This window comes from Cibotium barometz, chromosome 48, assembly GCF_041138505.1.
Source record: "Cibotium barometz isolate CiBa-2024 chromosome 48, ASM4113850v1, whole genome shotgun sequence".
NCBI classification, from domain to species: Eukaryota; Viridiplantae; Streptophyta; class Polypodiopsida; order Cyatheales; family Cibotiaceae; genus Cibotium; species Cibotium barometz.
The window spans coordinates 30,582,615-30,603,952 of NC_141093.1; the positions used below are offsets into that span (position 1 = coordinate 30,582,615).

Here is a 21,338-nt window from a genome sequence, read left to right on the forward strand (position 1 = left end):
CATTTAAACCCGCCCCCCAAAAAAATAAAATAATAATAGCTTTCAAAAAACGGAAAAAAGAAAATACCCTGATCTCAAAGAGTCCCAAAAATTCACTTTTATTGTAGAGCCTCGTTTCAAAGCACCTGCCACAATGAAAATATACACTTCTCAAATGTATCCAAAGCTCAGTCGATGAGAGCATGCTAAGGACACAAATAAACATCCTGTTTGACAAATAATGGATCCAAGGTAATCCCAGAAAAGCTACAATACCAAAATTATATGCTGATTCTGCAAATATAAAGTCTGATCACTTGAATTTTTGTAAATAAATTGACTTTTAGACAACTTGCTAATATGAAGTTTGTCACCATTACCAGCTGCTATCCTTAGCTTTTTGAAGCTCTAGCTCTTTTACAAGATTTATACATATTTTTTATTGATTTCTCATGCCCTTGCTCAATTTTAAAAGCATCTTGGAAACTATGGAAGCATGTCGAGGATCTCATATAAATCTCCAACAATGGTTCCATAAGATGTTGTCTAGCAAAAGTTTCGTAACTTAATGTGAAATCTTTGCCAAAGAAGAAAAAGCCAGGGTGGAAAAGTTGTAAACTTTGATACCAATTACACAAAACTCAAATTAATGTTTAAATTCCTAAGAACTAGGGAGGATCAAAACAAACATGCTTGCTTTATCATGATTGAATGACGAAAATAATAATCACTTAATCACTAAGATGAGAAAATATTTAATCACTAAATATGAGAACAAGAAAATATACTCAAAATGCCAACTATTTATTTATAAGATCTCTCATGCAACTGATCACAATTACACCACTTTATAGCTCCAATGAGCAAACATACACCGCACTAGTGTGCCACCTAGCATGCCACCCATGTGTGGACCTAAAATGCCCACATCTCTCAATCTCCATCCACACCTTTTTGACTCTTCACACAATTCTTCTACCATGATCCCCTTTGCTATCAATCATTTACAAATAACCTTTGACATGATGAACCGCACAACAAACACAGCAACCACATCCATCACAACAATTTCAGCAATAAAAAGGTTAAGAGAGAGAGAGGAGACGATACTCATAAGCTATAATTCCATGTGACGTTGCCAAAAGAGTTAAAAAAGGAAGGTGTAATATGCGGAAGCTTCGGAGAAGGATCGGTACTTCAAAACTCCGAAAACAGCACTCTTTTCGCGACGGAATTAACGCACAAAACTGAAAGACGATGTGCAGAAAATAGAGAGAGAAGGGGGAGATGGAGAAGGACACAGTATTGGGTCCCAATTACCCTCTGTAGGGCCCCCACCACGGATGGTGTATTTGCTTTATTAGAATGATGTAAATCTAAAACAAATACAAAGTACTTGACCTTTTCTTGGCTGGAAAACCTGCCCTTGACCTTCAATCCTTCACCCCTTAGCTTTAGCAAACCCTTGGCTGTCCTGGCCCTTGAATGCTTGATGCTCTTGGTGAATTATGAGATCGATGAAATGATTTATGACTTGGGTATTTATACCCCTCCCTTCATGCAGTCGGCTGGTTTCAGTAAGCACCCACGACTGAGTCTAATTAATAAACTGATTTCACACTTGTTTAGACCCTGTCCAGCCTGCGCATGCTTCTGGGCAGCACCCTGGCTGCTGGGCATGCTGCGCAGAGGTGTGGGACAGTTCCCTACACCTGGCCGCCTGCTGTTTAGGGCTTTGGACCCAGACGACTGCCTGTCCAGCAGTAGTACATCTGGCCGACAACCCCTCCCAGCCCTTGCCTTGGCTGGTGGGCAAGGCTTGGGCCCTCCTGGCCCCTTGGGGGTGGTTCTACACCTCCCCCATGCCCAGACTAAGTATGCAAGCTACAAATCCTTGCACTGGGGTAGCCCTATGGGCTGGCCCCATCTCTACATGCAAACTACATGCCTACAGAGGCCTGGCATCCAGTTGCAAACCAGATACACAGCACATCTGACATCATTCCAGAGGGAGACTCACAGCGCGGACTGGCACTGCTTCATGTGCAGGACAATGCACACCTGACCTTGGACTCGTGTGCAGGACGATGCACACCTGACCTCGGACGACTGAGATGGACCCCTAGCTGACTCGTCCCGGACTGGGCTCACATGGGACCAGTTCACCATCCCAGGTCCTGCACCTACTGTACAGAATGTCTACGTGGCATCCAAGTGCGGGATGCACGTGACATCCCCTTCTGCTTAACTTGACGGAAGCTGCATAGCCTCCAAATAATCCGTCAATAATGCCGGATAGTCTTCGAAAAATTCTTTGTCGAGCCATACCGCTTCATGAGTTCCTCGGTCCTGAAACTTCGTGAGGAACTGTCGTAGTCTTCGGCCTGAGCCATGCTTGAAACGGTGCAGAAGGATCTGTTCTGGAACCATTACTTCTGCTTCATCAATGATGTCTGGTTCCGCTTCGTCTTTGACCTCTGAAGGGGGTGGACCTGCATATGGCTTTAACCAACTGACATGAAATACATCGTGCATAGTCCAACTCGGAGGTAGCTTTAACTGCATAGACACCTCATTAATCTTTTTCCGGATGGGAAATGGTCCGAAGCTCCTGAAAGACAACTTTGGGCATCGCTTGCCCACCTGCTTCAATCTTTGCTTCATAATCCGAAGATATACCCAATCTCCTTCCGAAAACTTCATGTCCCTTCGGTCTTTATTGGCCTGTCGAGTGTAGGCCTCTTGCGCTTTAGCCAATCTGTCTTTAACGGACTCTAGGATCTCCTAGTAAGACTCCGTCACTCTGTTCGCCTCCGGTACTGAAGACGAAGTCCTGGTTAACAACGACTGGAAAGGTCTTCCAAACGCTGCCTCATATGGAGTCCTGCCAATAGCTGAAGAAAAAGAGTCATTTAAAACAGCTTGAACTAAAGGCAAAAACGATTCCCACTTACCTTGCTGATCGTGGACATAGCACTTCAGCACATCAAAGGCCAACTGGTTGTATATCTCTGTCTGGCCATCTGTCTGTGGGTGGAATGCACTGGAAAAATTCAACTTAGTACCAAAATTATCAAACAATGCCCTCCAAAAATGACTAGTAAACTTGGCATCTCGGTCTGACACTATGGTCCTAGGAATTCCACCAATCGGGTACCAATGCCGAATGAATAGCTGGGCAACATCCTCGGCGGTCACATTGGCCCTGCAAGGAATAAGCATCACAAATTTGCTGAACCTGTCAACAATAGTCAAACATTGTGTATTACGCTTACTCGGACTGGGAGGCAGATTTGTGACAAAGTCCATCGAAATGTCTTGGAAAGGACCCTCAGGAATTGGCAAAGGCTGTAACAACCCTATCTTCTTTCCACGAGGAGCTTTCACCTTTTGACAAATGTCACAGCGTTGTACATATGTAAACACATCACGCCTCATCTTTGGCCAATAGTATTGCCGTTCTAACTTCTCCAAAGTCGAATTCATGCCCCTATGACCACCTGTAATGGCGTCATGGGCATCATGGAGAAGAGCTGCCCGGAATGATTTCATGACACACAGTCGGCCTTTGTAGTAAAGCCAACCATCGCGTATCACAAAATGGCATGGTCCTGTGGCATCCAATGCCTGTTCCCACTGAGTACCGAATTCCTCGGAATCCACGTACGTGTGCTTCATGTTTTCTAGTCCAGTACCAACAAGGTCAAGTCTAGTGGTCTGAATCGCAGATACTTGTCCCTTCCTGCTCAAAGCATCCGCCACTGGATTGGCCTTTCCTGGAAGGTACTCAATCATGCCACCAAACTGCTGGAATATCTGACTCCAGCGGTGCTGTCGATCACTCCACTGTGCACTTGGCATCGTCTGAATCCAGCGCAATGCCTGATGGTCAGTGCGAACCTCGAAGTCACGGCCATACAGGAAATGTTTCCAATGTTTCAAGGCCTGTATAACTGCTAGGAGTTCACGATCATAGACTGAGTAGTTCTTTTCGGCGGGCAGTAACTTACGAGACATGTAAGCTACCGGATGACCATTCTGTTGCAATACACCTCCAATTGCGATGTTACTCGCATCGGTGATCACCTGAAATGGTTCGTCCCACGAGGCAAGGGCTAGACAAGGCGCTTCTGACAAAGCCACCTTGAGGTTCTGGAATGCCTCCAACGCTCATGGAGTCATTCGAATCTTTTGCCTCCTTGTTTTCACTCCCTTTAGCAGATCGGTGAGGTCTGCCGAGAGATCAGAAAACTTATCAATGTGGGTGGAATATGCCTGGCATATACCCACAAATGATCTAATGTCATAAGCAGTCTGAGGTACTTCCCAGTTAACAATCTCGGCCACTTTAGCCGGATCAAGTCGAATGCCTTCGGCACTGATTATATATCCCAAGTAATGTACCTGGAACAGATAAAATTCTGACTTTTTTTCATTGACATAGAGCTCGTTGCTTTCCAGCAACTTAAGGACTTTCTCCACATCAATGTCATGCTGCTCAACTGTAGCTGAAAATATGAGTATGTCGTCCAGAAATATGAACACACACACTCCGATCAACTCCCGGAAAATACGCATCATCATGCGGTTAAATGTAGCTGGGGCGTTCGTCAAACCAAATGGCATGACCACAAATTCATAGTGGGCCCGTTCTGTACGGAAAGCTGTCTTGGGGATGTCCCCCTCAACAATCCGAACCTGGTGGTACCCACTCTTTAAATCCAATTTAGAGAACACCTTAGCTCCATTCAGCCTCTCGAGAATATAGTCAATTCGAGGCATCGGGAATCTGCTCTTGATAATCAGCTTGTTGAGTGCACGATAATCGACACACAACCGAGAAGACCCATCTTTCTTCTTGACAAATAAGATCGGTGCTGCAAATGGCGACACGCTGGGGTGGATGAAGCCAGCTTGCAACAATTCTTGGAGTTGGCGGTCCAACTCCGATTCCATTGCCTTCGAAAGGCGATATGGAAACTTGCTCGGGGGTTCCGAGCCTGGGAGGAGGTCAATCTTGTGATCCTCTGGTTTGGACGGGGGAAGCTGGGGAGGGAGACTGTCCCGAAGAAAAATCTTCTGGAACTTTTCATGGAGAACCGAGTACTTCTCGGAAGCACTGGCCACCGTCTGGGCTGTCTGGATGTAAATCATCGCACACTGTGCGCCTTTCCTGACTGCTCGCTTAGCCTACAAGTGGCTTATGAGCGGAAAGTTTGGAATACCTGGCTCACACTTAATGGTCACCGGGGTGTTTGACACATTCCGATCAATCTGGAACGTGTGCTTGTCCCACTTGACATCAGGAAGGAACTTGTGAAACCACTGGATACCCAAAATTATGTCTGCTCCTACAAGAGGGGCAACCATAAAGTCACGCACAAACTCTATGCCTTGAATCACTAATTTAGCACCTAGAGCTTCATACTTGACGCTCGTTGTCATACCTGTGCTAAAACCCTCAACTTGTTTGTCCACCGGAGTTAGGTCGAGACGGGCACGCCTAGCGGCCTCTTCCGTGATCACATCCTCCGTGCTGCCGCTGTCAAATAAGACAACGACTCTCTGGCCACCTATGTAGCCAAAGGACTTGAGCAATTCGTTGCGCTCATACTCCTGGTCATGGGCGCCCTTCTGCTTATCTTCGAGCTCCCGGCTAATAATTGCTCCAACTGAAGCACCGGGGGTTGAAGAACTAGGGGTAGCCACTGGGGTCTGTGTGGGAGCTGTGCTCACCACGGAAGCCGTGGAGGCGGCGGCGGCCTTTGGAGGCTTCTTCGGGCAATCCCGAGAAGTATGTCCTTTTGTGTGACAAAAGTAACATCTACCCTCCTTCCTGTACTGAGCAAGCTCCTCAGCACTCAACTTGCCACCTGTCTTGCCTGCCTCCGCTTTCTGGTCTGGAGTAAGCTTAGACGCATTGTTCGAGTTCTTGGAGCCAGAGGCTCCCGGGCTCTGTCCTGGGGAAGACCCCGTCTGGTTCTGGCTTTTGCCCCCCGAAGCGTTAGCCTTGGGAGAAGCCGGCTGGGAAGTCTTGGGCTTGCCACCATTGTGTTTCATTTCTGCACTCTGCGCAAGCAAGAGTGCGTCCTCAAAGGTGGCTGGTCTAAACATACGCACCTCCCATTGGATGTGCGTGTCCAGGCCATACAAAAACTGCCCTTTCTTGTCCGCATCAGATAAGCCTAATTGTAGACACAAGGTCGAAATTCTATTGGCAAACTGAAGGACTGGTTGCGCATTCTGACGCGCACCCCTGAACTCGTCTTCGAGTCGCTCAAGGTAGTGGGGCGGTAAAAACCGCTGCTTAAGGTCACGGACGAACTCGTCCCACCCATAAGCTGCCATACCTGATCTGGTGTGGGCATGAGCCCACTGAGTCCACCAAGGAATGGCCTCACCTTCCAAATACCAACTGGCTAAGATCACTTTGTCAATATCTGATTTCCTAACTGCGGCAAAGTAAGCTTCAAATTGATGTAACCATGAATACAGAGTAGTGGGATCGAGTTTACCATTATACTTACTGAAATTCATTTTCTCGGGAAAATGATTCGAGGGCGCCGCCGGTGTCAATCTAGCGTCCAGAGCTCGGAGGTAACGCTCGTGTTCCACTCGTCGCATGGCTTCGTCTTCTCGTTGTCGAGTCTCCAATGCACGCATCTGCATCTCAAGCAAGGAGCTTGGCTGCGGCTGTGACCCCTCGAAAGGGTCCCTGTGACGAGGATCTGGTATCTGGGGTACGGAAGGAGAGGGAGGAGGAGATGGAAAACGCGACGCTGGAGAGCGAGAACGCTCCTCCAGAGCCAAAATCCGCGCCTTCTGCTCATCCAACTTGGTTGTCTGGTCTGCGATTGCTCGCATCATCTGCTGGAACATGTCTTGTACACTCAAGCCGGGTGCCCTCGCTGGGCTGCCTGGTGCACTCTGGTCCCATGGTTCTGGTTCTCTCTCGTCGCCGAAGTTCGCCATAGCGGGAAAATGCAGTTCCTTTCCGGAACGCAATCTGACCATCCACTATCTGTGTGGGAGACTTCCGGAGGCTTCCGGAGGGTAAAAACCAACCGTCCTTCGAGGGACAGGAGTCACTCCGAAAGGGGTAGTCCACCGGCGTCTAAAAACCAACCACACGAGCGAAAAAATTTTCTGGTTTTCTTTGCTGAATCTTTGTCCTTGAAGTGAGCTCTGATACCACTGTAATATGCGGAATCTTCGGAGAAGGATCGGTACTTCAAAACTCCGAAAACAGCACTCTTTTCGCGACGGAATTAACGCACAAAACTGAAAGACGATGTGCAGAAAATAGAGAGAGAAGGGGGAGATGGAGAAGGACACAGTATTGGGTCCCAATTACCCTCTGTAGGGCCCCCACCACGGATGGTGTATTTGCTTTATTAGAATGATGTAAATCTGAAACAAATACAAAGTACTTGACCTTTTCTTGGCTGGAAAACCTGCCCTTGACCTTCAATCCTTCACCCCTTAGCTTTAGCAAACCCTTGGCTGTCCTGGCCCTTGAATGCTTGATGCTCTTGGTGAATTATGAGATCGATGAAATGATTTATGACTTGGGTATTTATACCCCTCCCTTCATGCAGTCGGCTGGTTTCAGTAAGCACCCACGACTGAGTCTAATTAATAAACTGATTTCACACTTGTTTAGACCCTGTCCAGCCTGCGCATGCTTCTGGGCAGCACCCTGGCTGCTGGGCATGCTGCGCAGAGGTGTGGGACAGTTCCCTACACCTGGCCGCCTGCTGTTTAGGGCTTTGGACCCAGACGACTGCCTGTCCAGCAGTAGTACATCTGGCCGACAGCCCCTCCCAGCCCTTGCCTTGGCTGGTGGGCAAGGCTTGGGCCCTCCTGGCCCCTTGGGGGTGGTTCTACACCTCCCCCATGCCCAGACTAAGTATGCAAGCTGCAAATCCTTGCACTGGGGTAGCCCTATGGGCTGGCCCCATCTCTACATGCAAACTACATGCCTACAGAGGCCTGGCATCCAGTTGCAAACCAGATACACAGCACATCTGACATCATTCCAGAGGGAGACTCACAGCGCGGACTGGCACTGCTTCATGTGCAGGACAATGCACACCTGACCTTGGACTCGTGTGCAGGACGATGCACACCTGACCTCGGACGACTGAGATGGATCCCTGGCTGACTCGTCCCGGACTGGGCTCACATGGGACCAGTTCACCATCCCAGGTCCTGCACCTACTGTACAGAATGTCTACGTGGCATCCAAGTGCGGGATGCACGTGACAGAAGGAGGCAAAGAGAGAGAAAGAAAAGAGAAAGGGTGTCATTAGTCCTAACTCATCAGAACGCTATCCTAGTAAAGATCTTTAGGGGCATAACATAGATACATTGATTGAGAGACATGCACACACCAGCACAGTCTCACAGCATCAAACCTCTCTGTTGGAAGCTTGGAGAGAAGCCGAATAGCCATATCCTATGTAGAGATATTCTTGCCACATACAGTAAGCTCGTCCTGGAGATCTTTCATCTTCGTGATGAAAGCAGATAAAGATGGAAAGGCAAAAAACAAAAGATTCAAAAGGCTGCTTTCCCAAAGCCAAAATCCGACCCGGAGACATAATATCGTAAAGATTTGCAAGGGCCTTCCAAACTTTATGTGCCGCATCTACTGTACACACATGAGAGAGAACAGGATCTTGACAATTCAACATGAGAAAGGAGAAAACACGACTATCATTTGCCGCCCAAGAATCAACCTGTGCCTGTGTCACACCAACTGTAGAAAGGGTGGGAGGGATGGCATTGGCAGCTCTAACAAGCCATTCTACTCCACGGAAGGCTGATTTCACCTTCACCTTCCACAAAGTATAGTTGGAGCCATCCAACTTGGCAGACTCTGAGAACATATGAAGCACAGTCGAGGCAGCCATCACTGAACTCGGGCTCAATCTCAGAAGAAAACGCACAACTCAGAAGAAAGAAGTGTCCACCACAAGTACCAAGTTGCCACCAAAGCCAAAATCCACATAAGACCCCCTTTGCAAGGGATATTCTCCACTAAGCCAGAATCCACACAAGACCCCCTTTGCAAGGGATATTCTCCACTGGAGAAGAAAATGCAGCCAACAAAGGGGCTGCAAACTGAAAATACAGGCCGACCAGCTTCCATACCTCAGATGAGAAAAACGCTGAAGAGAAGGTACCTTCAGTCTGAAAACGATGAAGCCCAGGTGACCGTAGAGTGACCAGCAGCAACTGTCCAAAAAACGCAGCAACCAGAGGACTGCACATCTGAAAAACACAGACGAGAAAGGGCTGTAGACGGGGCAGAATATGGGGCAGCAGAAAAACACTGATCCTAGACCATCCCCTTCCGAGTGCAAGAGGAGCTTCTTGATTCCGAGTTTTCCAACGACACAACATCATACCTATTGGGGGCGGAGGGGAACCTCTAGAGATTCGCGAGGCGATTGAGATTTTGTGTCATGCATCCGGAACACAGATAAACTAGCACAAGTCGTGTGGATTTTGGGTTGGCTCATTGCTTGCCCCGACTTGGTGTCGGGTTGAAGCTTTTCATGGGTACCGAGGAGAACTCCAGTTCATTATCTTGGATGCCAGGTTGGCATTGACGTCTCCCCTAAACAGCAGCTCGCCCCCTTCTTTTGAGCATTCGGAAGAAGCTGTTATATTGGAACTCGGCCACACTTTCCGTAGCTGGCCGAGTAGTGATGGTGAACCTCGTTCTTCTTGCCACATGTGGTACATTCCCTCCTGTTGGTCTTTCTCCCGGGCACGTATTGGTCAGGTTCAACGTTTGATCCAAAACTTTCTGTAGGCTACCAATGATGGGAGACCGGACCAGGGCAAGCATGAGATGGATCTTCACAGAGATGCGAGCACATGGCTTTAGCCCAACATTTGAGGACAAATTTGTAGCCATTCTCTTGCATGCCTGGGATCATCTCAAGCCGGCCCGACAGTAATCAGCTCCAATAGCCTCCGAGGAGCGGCTCCGGCAGCCTCTGATCTAGAATCCTATGGTCCATCTACCCAGTGGTCGCACACTCGAGGCTCGCCCACACGTATTATGGGGAGCCTTGGGTACAAGCCCCGCTAGGTCGCTTGGAGATTGGCTTCCATTCAAACAGCTACCCCCAGTGTAACTATTTGGCCCTCTGAGCTCTTTTCACATGATGGAACTCATGCCCGGACACTTGGACAAGTTGATGGACACATGGGAACAGGGATCCTTAAGTTGGCACAAGAGAGCACCAGTCTTGATCAAAAAGCAGGAAAAAGAAAACAGTCAAATTATGTTGACTAAGAGCTGAGGGCACCATTGAAAAGAGGACATCAAACTGGATCAAAAAGCTAAAAGCCACTTTTCCAAAAAGTAGCGCCAAAAAGCAAGGCCCTGAAGCTGTAAAAGCACAAATTAAGAATTTTGGCTATTATTAATAATATTTATATGAGAGAAAAAAAAAGGCAACAGCAAGTGAAACCGATCCCGTCAAGTGGGAAAGACTCAGTTGGACACTTGTAGTTGGTTGATAAAAGACCAAATCTTGCGGAATGAGGAAGATGAAACCACCCTTGTTGATGAAGGAGCAGTCTCGTGTAGAACTAACAAAACAAGCACCACCACGAGAGACCACAGCCGCCTGTGAGAGCAGCCACAATAGTCCTGGTGGATGTGGCCACGTCTGAAAACAGTGAAGAAGAAAGGCAGCGCAGCCTGTAGAGAGTCCACGTCTCAGAGCAGCCACAACATAGCCTTGTGAAGGGCAGGTTTCAGCAGTTGCCTAGGGTAGCAACACATTCTATAATCCGAAGGCTGTCCTGAATGCAGTCTTATGGACATCTTGCGGCACCACTCGGATCTGGTGATAACCACTCTTCAAATCAAGTCTGCTAAAGCAAGCTGAGCCATCAAGCTTATCCAAGATATCATCAATACGTGGAATAGGAAATCTGTTCTTGATGGTAAGCTTGTTCAAAGCTCTATAGTCAACACACATACGGAATGATCCGTCCTTCTTTTGAACAAGAAGCACAGGAGAGCAGTAAGGTGAGGAACTGGGCTGAACCAAACCTTTCTCTAAAAGCTCGTTAACCTGCTTCATAATTTCTTCTTGTTGTGCAGCACTCACTCGGTATGCGGGTTTGTTAGGTGGAGAACTACCTGGCACAAGATCTATGCAATGATCTTCGGGCCTTTGGGGAGGTAGTTCACCTGGCAATGAGTCAGCAAAACAGTCTTTGAATGCATTAAGAAAATTCAGCCTATCATTAGACATAGCATCCACATTTTGTTGATTTGGCACAAGACTATCACGCACAAAAATCAAGTACGCAGAAAGACTCTTTTTCATTGCTTTATTAATTTGGATGTGTGATACAACTGGGATAGAATCCCCTTCTTTGCCAGCATCAATAAAGTGCATGCGGCCTTTATGCATAAAAGAGATCATATTGGACTTGTAGTCTTTGCGGGGCTCAAGCCTATGATGCCACGGCTTGCCCAACAATACATCACATCCATTCAAAGGAGCAACTAAGAAATGCTCATTGTCAAGGTAGCCCTGAATATGAATACGCAACTTCCCAATCAAAGGGGTAACCTGCACCTCTTTGCCAATAAATGCAGCTTCAGCTTCAATCTGAGGTCCCATGTTTTCAACCTCAATACCCAATGCAGCTGCCATTTGCATAGAGATGAAATTGTCAGTTGCACAGTCATCAAACATGAAGAGTGCGGGCTGATCCTTAACTTGCCCCCATGCCTTGCAAACCATTCTCTCTTTAGCATCATGACCTGTATTACCTTGCACATCAGGAACTGCATGAACATTTGCTTTGGTATGCTTGTCCTCGTGCTTTGGTTTGCGATCTGGGCATTGCCGGAACATGTGGTCTTTGCTACCACAAGAAAAGCATTTTCCATCCTTAGCATATTGCTCTCTTTGCTCCGGGGTTAATCCAAATTTGTTCTTTCTTGGGCCCTGTTCTTTATTTTCAGCTTTACCACCCTTGTAAGGCTCCCGGAAGTTCTTTTTAGGTGGCTGTCCGCCCTTTTGCTGATTTGGGACAGCCTTGTCCTTCGCCTTGGAACCTCCTTGATCTTGCTTGATCTTGAGCACCAATTGCTCTGTGGCAAGAGCAGAAGCTGTGAGTTGCTGCAACGTATGTTTTGGGTGCAATTCAATACCCGATCTATAAGCAGGTTGCAATCCAGAACGAAACTTCCTCTTTCTTTCCTCCTCAGAGATTAGCATGAAGGGAGTCACTTCCAGCAACACTTTCCAAAATTTGTTCACATACTGTTGCACACTCTCATTATCTTTTTGTTCCAGCCTGTCCCACTTTTGAGTGAGAGTTTGCTCTGCATTGGGTGGCAAGAACTGAGCATAAAATCTGTCTTTGAATTCCTTCCAAGTAGAGATGGGATCCTTGGTGATCTTTTCGGTGATCCACCAATGGGCAGCAGTGCCTTTCAGAAACATACTAGCATGGCGCACCTTCGACTTTTCTGTAAAGTCTTCATCGCTAAAAGCAATGTCGAACTGTGCCACAAACGCTAGCACCTTAGAAGCATCATGTTCACCATGAAAGACATCAAATTTGACAGATTTATCACCTGCTTTGAACTCCTTGAGCTTCCTGGCATGAGGCTCATGGTCCTCTCTTTTTCTTTTCCCCTTATCCAACGGGGTAGCCCTATCTGCATGGGCTCCATGGGCTGTCATAGAAGCTTCATGGGGCACGGTGGCATGTGCTCCACGAACTCGAAGCTCAGATGCATGTGGCTTACCTGCATATAGCATGGTCTCTCCATGAGACAACTCAGAAGGCAAAATTTTTCTGGAAGCAGACCTGTCACCATGAGATACATATCTTGCATGCATGTGACTTTCGTGCCCTCCATGAGCACTGGCATACATATTTCTGTCAGGCTTAGTGCCTTGGGGAGAGGATGCATGACGAGAGGTGACAGTCACCTCTTCCTTTTGCATATAAGATTTCAGCCTCTGGGATGCAGGATCTCCATGCTTTAAACGAGGTGGATTTCTGAATTTTAGCTCTCCGTCATCCCCCTCTTTGATATCACCTTTGCGAAGGAGATAGGCAAGTGCCAACTCCCTTGGTTTCTTGCCCACTTCACGAGCCATTGATTCAAAGGTTACATCAATCATAGCATCAGCCTTCCTGGCTTCAATAGCACTTTGCAGATGAGGATCTTCATGCAAAAACTTCAATTCTTGCTCTTGAGCCTGCAAAAGTTTTCTCATATGTTCCATTTCAGCCCTCATAGCATCAGGGTCTTGTTCAAGCATAACTGTCTTTCCTGGAGACAGTTGACCTTTGGATTTACTATCCAGAACCCTTTCAAGAGGCTTGTGTCTACCTCGCAGGGCATCAGACCCACGAGAAGCACTAGAGGGACCCCTCGAATTTGGTACTTCCAAAGGGTTGCCTTGGCTGTCCATTGTGTTCAAAGTTTGCTAAAAGCGGGATGTCCAATACACAGGTTCGTTTCCCCACTAGGAAGAGGGAAACAACCGTGCTCTGATACCAATGAAACCGATCCCGTCAAGTGGGAAAGACTCAGTTGGACACTTGTAGTTGGTTGATAAAAGACCAAATCTTGCGGAATGAGGAAGATGAAACCACCCTTGTTGATGAAGGAGCAGTCTCGTGTAGAACTAACAAAACAAGCACCACCACGAGAGACCACAGCCGCCTGTGAGAGCAGCCACAATAGTCCTGGTGGATGTGGCCACGTCTGAAAACAGTGAAGAAGAAAGGCAGCGCAGCCTGTAGAGAGTCCACGTCTCAGAGCAGCCACAACATAGCCTTGTGAAGGGCAGGTTTCAGCAGTTGCATACGAGAGCCGTCGTTTGCATGATGCTGAGCTTCATATGGATATCTATGAGAAAGAGCTCTTGGCTGTAATTCACGCCTTAAAGATTTGGAAACACTATCTTCTTGGGGCTGAATTTGTGGTCAAGACAGATCATCAAAGCTTGAGATACTTTCTATCTCAAACCAAGCTTTCAGAGAAGCAAATGAGAATGGCAAATTTTCTTTCCATGTTTCATTTTCAGATTGTGCATACTCCAGGAAAGAAAAATGTGGTGGCCGATGCACTATCTAGGAGGCCTTATATTGCTGCAGTCTCAGTGGCCTCTCAGACCGGGGGGATGTCACCAATTGGCCGACCATTTGGTCCATTCCTAGTTTTTGCGTCTCGTTCACTTGAGGCCAGGCCAGTGTCTCGTGTGAAGAGGCCAGTATTTTGCTGACATGGACGGGAGCCAGACTGGTGCCACCCGTGTGTTAGCAGGATGGTGTCGTATGGACGGGAGCCAGATCAGTGCCACCCGTGTATGACCTAGACTGTGTTCGATCCATGGGACTGTCACGCCATGGAAGAGCCAGTATTCGTGCCGTGTTTTACCTATGGGACTGTCACACCTAGGGAAACTCGTGCCTGGAACTGCGTCTTACCTATGGGACTGTCACTCCATAGGAAGACCAGGATTTTTATGTAATAAATGTCGTGCCAGTTTTGTGCCGACAGATATTTTGTACATGTTCCATGAACGGGAGATATGTCCATGTTACTTTTTGCACATGCACACATATTTTGCATGTTTGAAACTGTTTTCGCATGACATGTATTCGTGTGTTTGCCTGCTTGACGTGTTACTTACTGAGCGGGGACGCCTGCCAGTGAGTCGTGAAGTGTGCTCTGTATTCTGACGAGTTTCAGTGCATGTGAACAGGTGGTAAGTATATGGTACATGTTGTTTTAATATTTAAAATTCTAACCCTTTGATTTATAAGGTTAGGGGATTCACACTTATTTAAAAGTGGGCACCCCCTTTGGGCACCCACTTTGGGGCCAAGGTGGGGAGCCCCACTTTTTAAGTGAGTGTGGGGGTGGGCATGGTCACCAACCCCCACTAGTCCCCCACATGCATGCCTAGAATTTACTAAGGCTAACTTCACTTTAATTTATTAAAGAGAAATCTCTCTTTCAAGCGTGGGATTAAATCGCTTCTCCCTGGCGTGGCTTCATCACCCTTCGTAAGCTTCTTGGCGGCTGGAGATTTGCTACGCCTGCTGCTGGGGTGTTTATGCTGCTGCTGCCTACACCAACCTCTCTACAGGCGGGCTACGAACTGCACAGCAGGAGACTGCCTATGCTGCTGCTCTCCACAGGCGGCTGCTCATCTCCTACAGGCAGCTGGCTGCGCCTGACCCTCTACAGGCGACTGAACCTGTCCCCAGGTGGCTGTCTTCCACCTTTGCTCTGCCAGCTGCGCCTGCCCCTCTACAGGCGGCTGAACCCTGCTGCTGGTGGCTGCGTTGAAATCTGCAAGGTACTACTCATGCTGCTGCTGCCTGCGCCAACATCTCTACAGGCGGTTGAATGTGTTGCTACCCTAGGCAACTGCTGAAACCTGCCCTTCACAAGGCTATGTTGTGGCTGCTCTGAGACGTGGACTCTCTACAGGCTGCGCTGCCTTTCTTCTTCACTGTTTTCAGACGTGGCCACATCCACCAGGACTATTGTGGCTGCTCTCACAGGCGGCTGTGGTCTCTCGTGGTGGTGCTTGTTTTGTTAGTTCTACACGAGACTGCTCCTTCATCAACAAGGGTGGTTTCATCTTCCTCATTCCGCAAGATTTGGTCTTTTATCAACCAACTACAAGTGTCCAACTGAGTCTTTCCCACTTGACGGGATCGGTTTCAGCAAGTAGATAAAGCGAAAGCAAAGCAAAGCAAGGCAAAAGCAGGGACCCCTTTTTCAAGTATATAAAGAAGCTTGCACCCTCTTGGAGATTCATAGAAGAATTTGTGAAGAACCACCTTGGAGGATCATCTTGTGTGAGCAAGGATCTTCATCATCATCATCTACCTCTCCGCCTCCCTCCACCACCCTGCTTTGTCCCTACATAGCCAACTTCCGCTGAGCACCGCCTCTACAACGCCCATCTCTGTTGGCTAAGCCGCCTGCCATCGATTGAGCCACCAATGGCGCCGCCGCCCAGAGCCCAGCTCCGCCACCGCCTATTCGCTGGTTTGCACCGCCTATGTGTTGTCCACCTGCGCCGCCTCCAACAGCCACTACCGCCACCAATGCACCTTCAACAATGCCGCCATCAAGCCGCCGCCTAAGCCGAGTTGAGACGGCTGCCGCCATCTTGAGAACGCCGACGCCGCTTCATTGTACTTGTGCCACCCTTGAGGAGGAAAACCTTGAGCTACTATTGCATCATTTCCTCTTGCCCTGCCAGCATCTCTACCACAGTGTTTTGCTTATCAAGACTTCTTTCAGATTGGGGTAAATAGTAAATTGTGGGATTTTGTAAGCATCAAGTATTTGATTTATACCTTGGTACTAGCCCAGAGGAAGACTCATGTGGGTCTATTGGAAGGTTGGCGATTTCAAGCTTGTGATCTATGGCTAGAAGGCGCCTTGGATTATCCCATAAGCTTGTGATCTATGGCTAGAAGGTGCCTTGGATTATCCCATAAGTGGAAGCATGGGAAGTTGAAGAGCCATATATAGGCTAGAGCGGCACCTTGTCATAATCATCTCCTCCAACCGGTGTTTTGGGAGGCAGCTCACTGGGAGATGGGAGCCCGGTGGAGGGATGCTGCAGTGCCCGTTGGGGGTGTTTGTGGAGCTCGATGGTGATGCGTCTCCTACGTGTGTTAGTCTTCCGCTACGCATTCTGACATGGTATCAGAGCCCGGGCATGTGTGGTCCTGAGCGGCTCAGGCGTGTCGTCCTGGGCGATCCCCTCGCGCCTCGGTGGCTTGCGGAGCTCGAATCGAGGGAGGATGTTGGAAGGTTGGCGATTTCGAGCTTGTGATCTATGGCTAGAAGGTGCCTTGGATTATCCCATAAGTGGAAGCATGGGAAGTTGAAGAGCCATATATAGGCTAGAGTGGCACCTTGTCATAATCATCTCCTCCAGCCGGTGTTTTGGGAGGCACCTCACCGGGAGATGGGAGCCCAGTGGAGGGATGCTGCAGTGCCCGTTGGGGGTGTTTGTGGAGCTCGATGGTGATGCGTCTCCTACGTGCATTGGACATGTCACCCTCGTAGTGAGCTCGGCATCAGAGATCCTGTGCCTCGACCTCGACTTCAGCCCGACCTCGACATCGGCACTCTTGTTTGATATTGTATTCATTTGTTGTATTGGTCCTAGCTTGGAAGAGCCCGTGGATTGTCCTTCATGAAAAGGGGGCGGGTCCTTTTCCCCGCTCAGCGTGGTGTACTATGCAAGATTCCTATTCCCTTCTCTCTCTCTCCCCTCTCTCTCTATATCTTTATCTCTTGGACACGTGGTTGAGTCTATCACTGCATGCCCCGCTAGGCTTACACCCAGAGGCACAGGAGAGAAGCCTTATTGGGATCCAGGGTAGAGATTGGCTAGCCTCGACATCGACTCTTCCATCCCTTTGGAGTGGCTGGCCTCGATACTGGATCCTTCTCCTCCGCAATGGCTGGGAGTGTTCACCGGGCATGGTATATCGCTAGCAATATATGGCGCGGATGAGTACTCTACCTTACTCACCTTCTCTATTGGGCTACAATCCCAGGGCCTCCCGCCGCATTTTCTCAGAGAATTCTGGAAGTGGTTGTGGGACAGGTTTCAACCGCGGAAGATCAACCTTTTCATGTGGCAGTTGGCATATAAGAGCTTCGCCAGTGAAGTCTATCTGGAGCATCTGGCTCAATATCATTCATACCCTCCACGATCAGTGGGGCAGCTTCAAGGCGGCTCATGCCACGTGAGGAGGCGTCACAAGGCCTTCCTTAGGATTTGGCGGCACAATCCCTTTCTTATAGATACTGGTGGCGAGCCCACTTGGCAATATAGACCGCCTGTGTGGTTATTTCTCCCTCCCCCCTTGTATGAGATAGCCTTCTCCTCCTACAACGGCCAGCCAGAGACAAAGTGCATCCTCCACTTTGTTCATCTTGACTCCTGTTTCCCCTTTGGAGACGGATTTGTACTTAGCTATTTCGGCTATTTTTCTTAGTAACTAATAGAGGGACCTTTTTCCCCGGAAAAAAAAAAGTGTATTCTGTAGTATGCACCCTTGAAATTGATGAAAAGTGCTTGAAAGATGAAGAGGGAGTGCTCTAGTTTATACGTTTGAGGCTTCAATGCTCTAGCCAAATGACAAGTGGCTACTTTAATCGACAAGTGTTAGCTAAATTGACTAGTGTAAAGTGAAATGACAAGTGTAGAGACACTTGTCCCATTCTAGATGCCACGTGTCTTAATTTAAGATCCTTCTATGCTAAAAATATCCCAACTCATAAAGAATTTGACAAAGGTGCTTTAGTAAATCTCGATCCTTGCAAAAATCCGAAGGTTTTGACGCAAATAAAATTTCTATGAGAGTCTGTCAAAAAGAATTATGTTGGCAGAAGCTTCCATGTGGAAATTCCTCTCCATCATTTGGGTGGATAAAATGCTTAGGTCAGAGACAAAAGCCTCCATCTCGTAATCTTGCCTTTGGCCCTATTGCTGGTACTCTTCCACCCTGTTGTACTTTGGTTGGAGACAGTGAAGGAGACCTTTTCAAACTCATGCACAGCAACCATCCTAGATGTTTTATCTATTTCTTAGAGCTGGAGGAGAAGTGACTTAAATGAATCTTCTTCCTTCTTGGACCCAAAATAGCAACTCTCCTAGATTCTAGGAGTTGCATGCTTTGGGTCCAAGAAGGCTTCATTGTAAAGATTCACTTGTTCATGTTTTGTTCAAATGATTTGAGTTTTGCCTTTGAAATCACTCATCACTCATCTGGGCGTTTTGGTCAATTTGACCACCCAAGTGCTAAATCCAATTATCTGGGCATCTGGTCTATGACTGCCCGACTGAAAACTTTGGGCGTTCTGGCCAAAGGCCACTCATGAATAGAAATGGAGGGGAGAACTTCCTCCCAAGTAACTGGAACAGCACGAGGAGAAGAAACAAGAGACCGGCACCTCTGGTGATTCTGATGGAGCTTTGGCTGCTCGAGATAAAGGGAAGAATCGACCAAAGAAAGGGAAAGGGGGTTCTGACAAGAACTCCAAGGACGACGACAAAGACAAGGATAAATCTTCTAAAAACAAGGACATGGAGTGTCACTACCATAGCAAGAAGGGTCATAAACAGCCCCAATGTTACAAGAAGAAGTGGGATGAAGAAGGAAAGGACTCTACCTCTATAATGGTGTCCCACATCAAGAAGGATGATGGTATTATTCTGTTAGCCAGTGCTTCTCGTACACTGGCACTTGTGACTTCTCAGCCTCAGTCTAGGATTGTGGATAGTGGTGATACTGCTCACATGACACCTCATCAGGATTGGTTCCAGGACTTTACTACCAGGACAAGCACTATCACTTTGGGTGATTCCTCTTCCATGCCAATTCATGGACATGGCACCTGTCGGAATGCATAGCGGAAATGAGACAAACTGTTGTGAGAGAGAAATGCAGAACTGTAGGAGAGAGAAGCTATATAAACTCTACTATATACACAAGATCTGGTACAAAACTGGTCTGGGGGGCAAGGCATGCATATATACTACCTGGGGCAACCAGTCAGCTAGTAGCAACTGGGCCAACAGCCCACACATGGGCCCACGACTGGAATATGTCCAGTCAGCCAGCATAATAGAAGTCAGCCAGCTCCTGGATCAAGTCGGCTCAATGACAAGACAAGTTGGCCAGCACAGAGCAGTCCCCCACGACCAGACAAAACAGGGAAAAAAAACATGGACAATGAGGAAAAATGGAGAATACTCCTAACCGGACGGGCACACCCACAACAAAGACCCTCACTCCCTACCGAGTAATATGGTACAGATAGGAGATGACTGCTAACACCCCCTCTCAACTCCTGGATGTGGAACTAGTGAGCTGGAGTGCTGATGGAGCATTTGTTGTTTGAGGTAGAGGCTTTGTGAAGAGGTTCGCCGTCGAACAAAAGATAAGCAAGATGTCACCAACCAAAATCTTCTCACGAACAAAGTGATATTGTATCTCTATGTGCTTGGTTCGGGCATGGAAGACTTGGTTCCAAGCAATAGCTATACAGCTCTGGTTATTGCACTGGATGACCGTGGTTTCCTTCTATGGAAACCCAATCTCGCCAAGTAACCTCCATAGCCACACCACCTCGCAAGCAGCACCACAAATAGCCCAGTACTCTTGCCTCAGTAGAAGACAAGGCAATAGTTGGCTACCTCTTGCTGCTCCAAGAAATAGCTCCTGAGCCAAGGGTAAATCCGTAGCCTGATGTAGATCTCCTCGTGACTAGATCTCCTCCCCAATCAAAGTCACTCCAACCTCCGAGACTGACTCGGTCATTCATTCCCCCTCCAATGTCATAGAAGAGTTCAAGATCCACAGTATCCTACAAATACCTCAAGATCCACAATCATGCGTCCCAATGAGGCTTCAAAGGTGTATGCATAAATGAGCTCAATAGCCCCACTGGAAAACTCAAGTTCAATATGGTGTTCAGCAACCAAATCAATGTACCAACAAGCTTCCGATACAAGGAGGCATCAACCTACTCACAAGGATCATTTACTGTAAGTTTGGTATTCGGGTCCATTGGAGATGAAAAAGGCTTGTAGTTCTCCATCCCAAAGGCCTCCAACAACTCATGAACATACCATTGCTGAGAAACAAAGAACCCACTCTAGGTCTGCCAAATCTCCAATCCCAAAAAGAAATGGAGTAAGCCTAAGTCCGTCATCTCAAACTCCTTTGACGAGGTAGCCTTCGTCACACCTATGTGCTCCACATGAATGGCAGTGAGAACAAGATCAACCACATAGAGGATAATCAAGGTAACCATACCGCGGTCCTGAAAGAGATACAAGTTCGGATCTGCAACTAATCTCTGGAAACCCTTTCTAAGAATCAGATTCCAAGCCCTGGGAGCCTGTTTAAGACCATACAAGACCTTCCTTAACTTGTAAACCATGCCCTTTGGTCTTGGAACCTCAAAGCCAAGAGGCTGCTCAACATGCACCTCCTCTTACAAGTCACCATTCACGAACGCAAATTTCACATCCATCTAATACACCGGCCACTACTGAGAAGAGGCAAGGGCAAGAATTGTCCGAATTGTGGTCATCCTAGCTATCGGTGCAAAAGTGTCCTCATAGTCGATGCCAGGTCATTGAGCATAGCCCTTAATCACAAATCTGGCCTTTTGCTTGTCCACCGACTCATCAGACATATACTTAGTCTTGTAGACCCACTTGACACCAATGACTAACCATTTTGATGGCCTCAGAACCAACTCCCAAGTGTTATTCTTCTCTATGGCTTCAAGT

The 21,338-nt window shown here is 47.8% G+C and overlaps 1 protein-coding gene across 1 annotated transcript in view; it reads right to left on the reverse strand.

Annotated features, from left to right (window-relative positions):
- The window catches only part of LOC147611064 (histone acetyltransferase TAP1-like), a 52,707-nt gene that overhangs the window by 20,550 nt on the left and 10,819 nt on the right, over positions 1 to 21,338 (reverse strand). Inside the window, exon 3 of the mRNA XM_086785711.1 lies at positions 68 to 125. Coding sequence (XP_086641837.1) covers positions 68 to 125 — 58 coding nt within the window. The remainder of the gene's footprint in view (positions 1 to 67; positions 126 to 21,338) is intronic.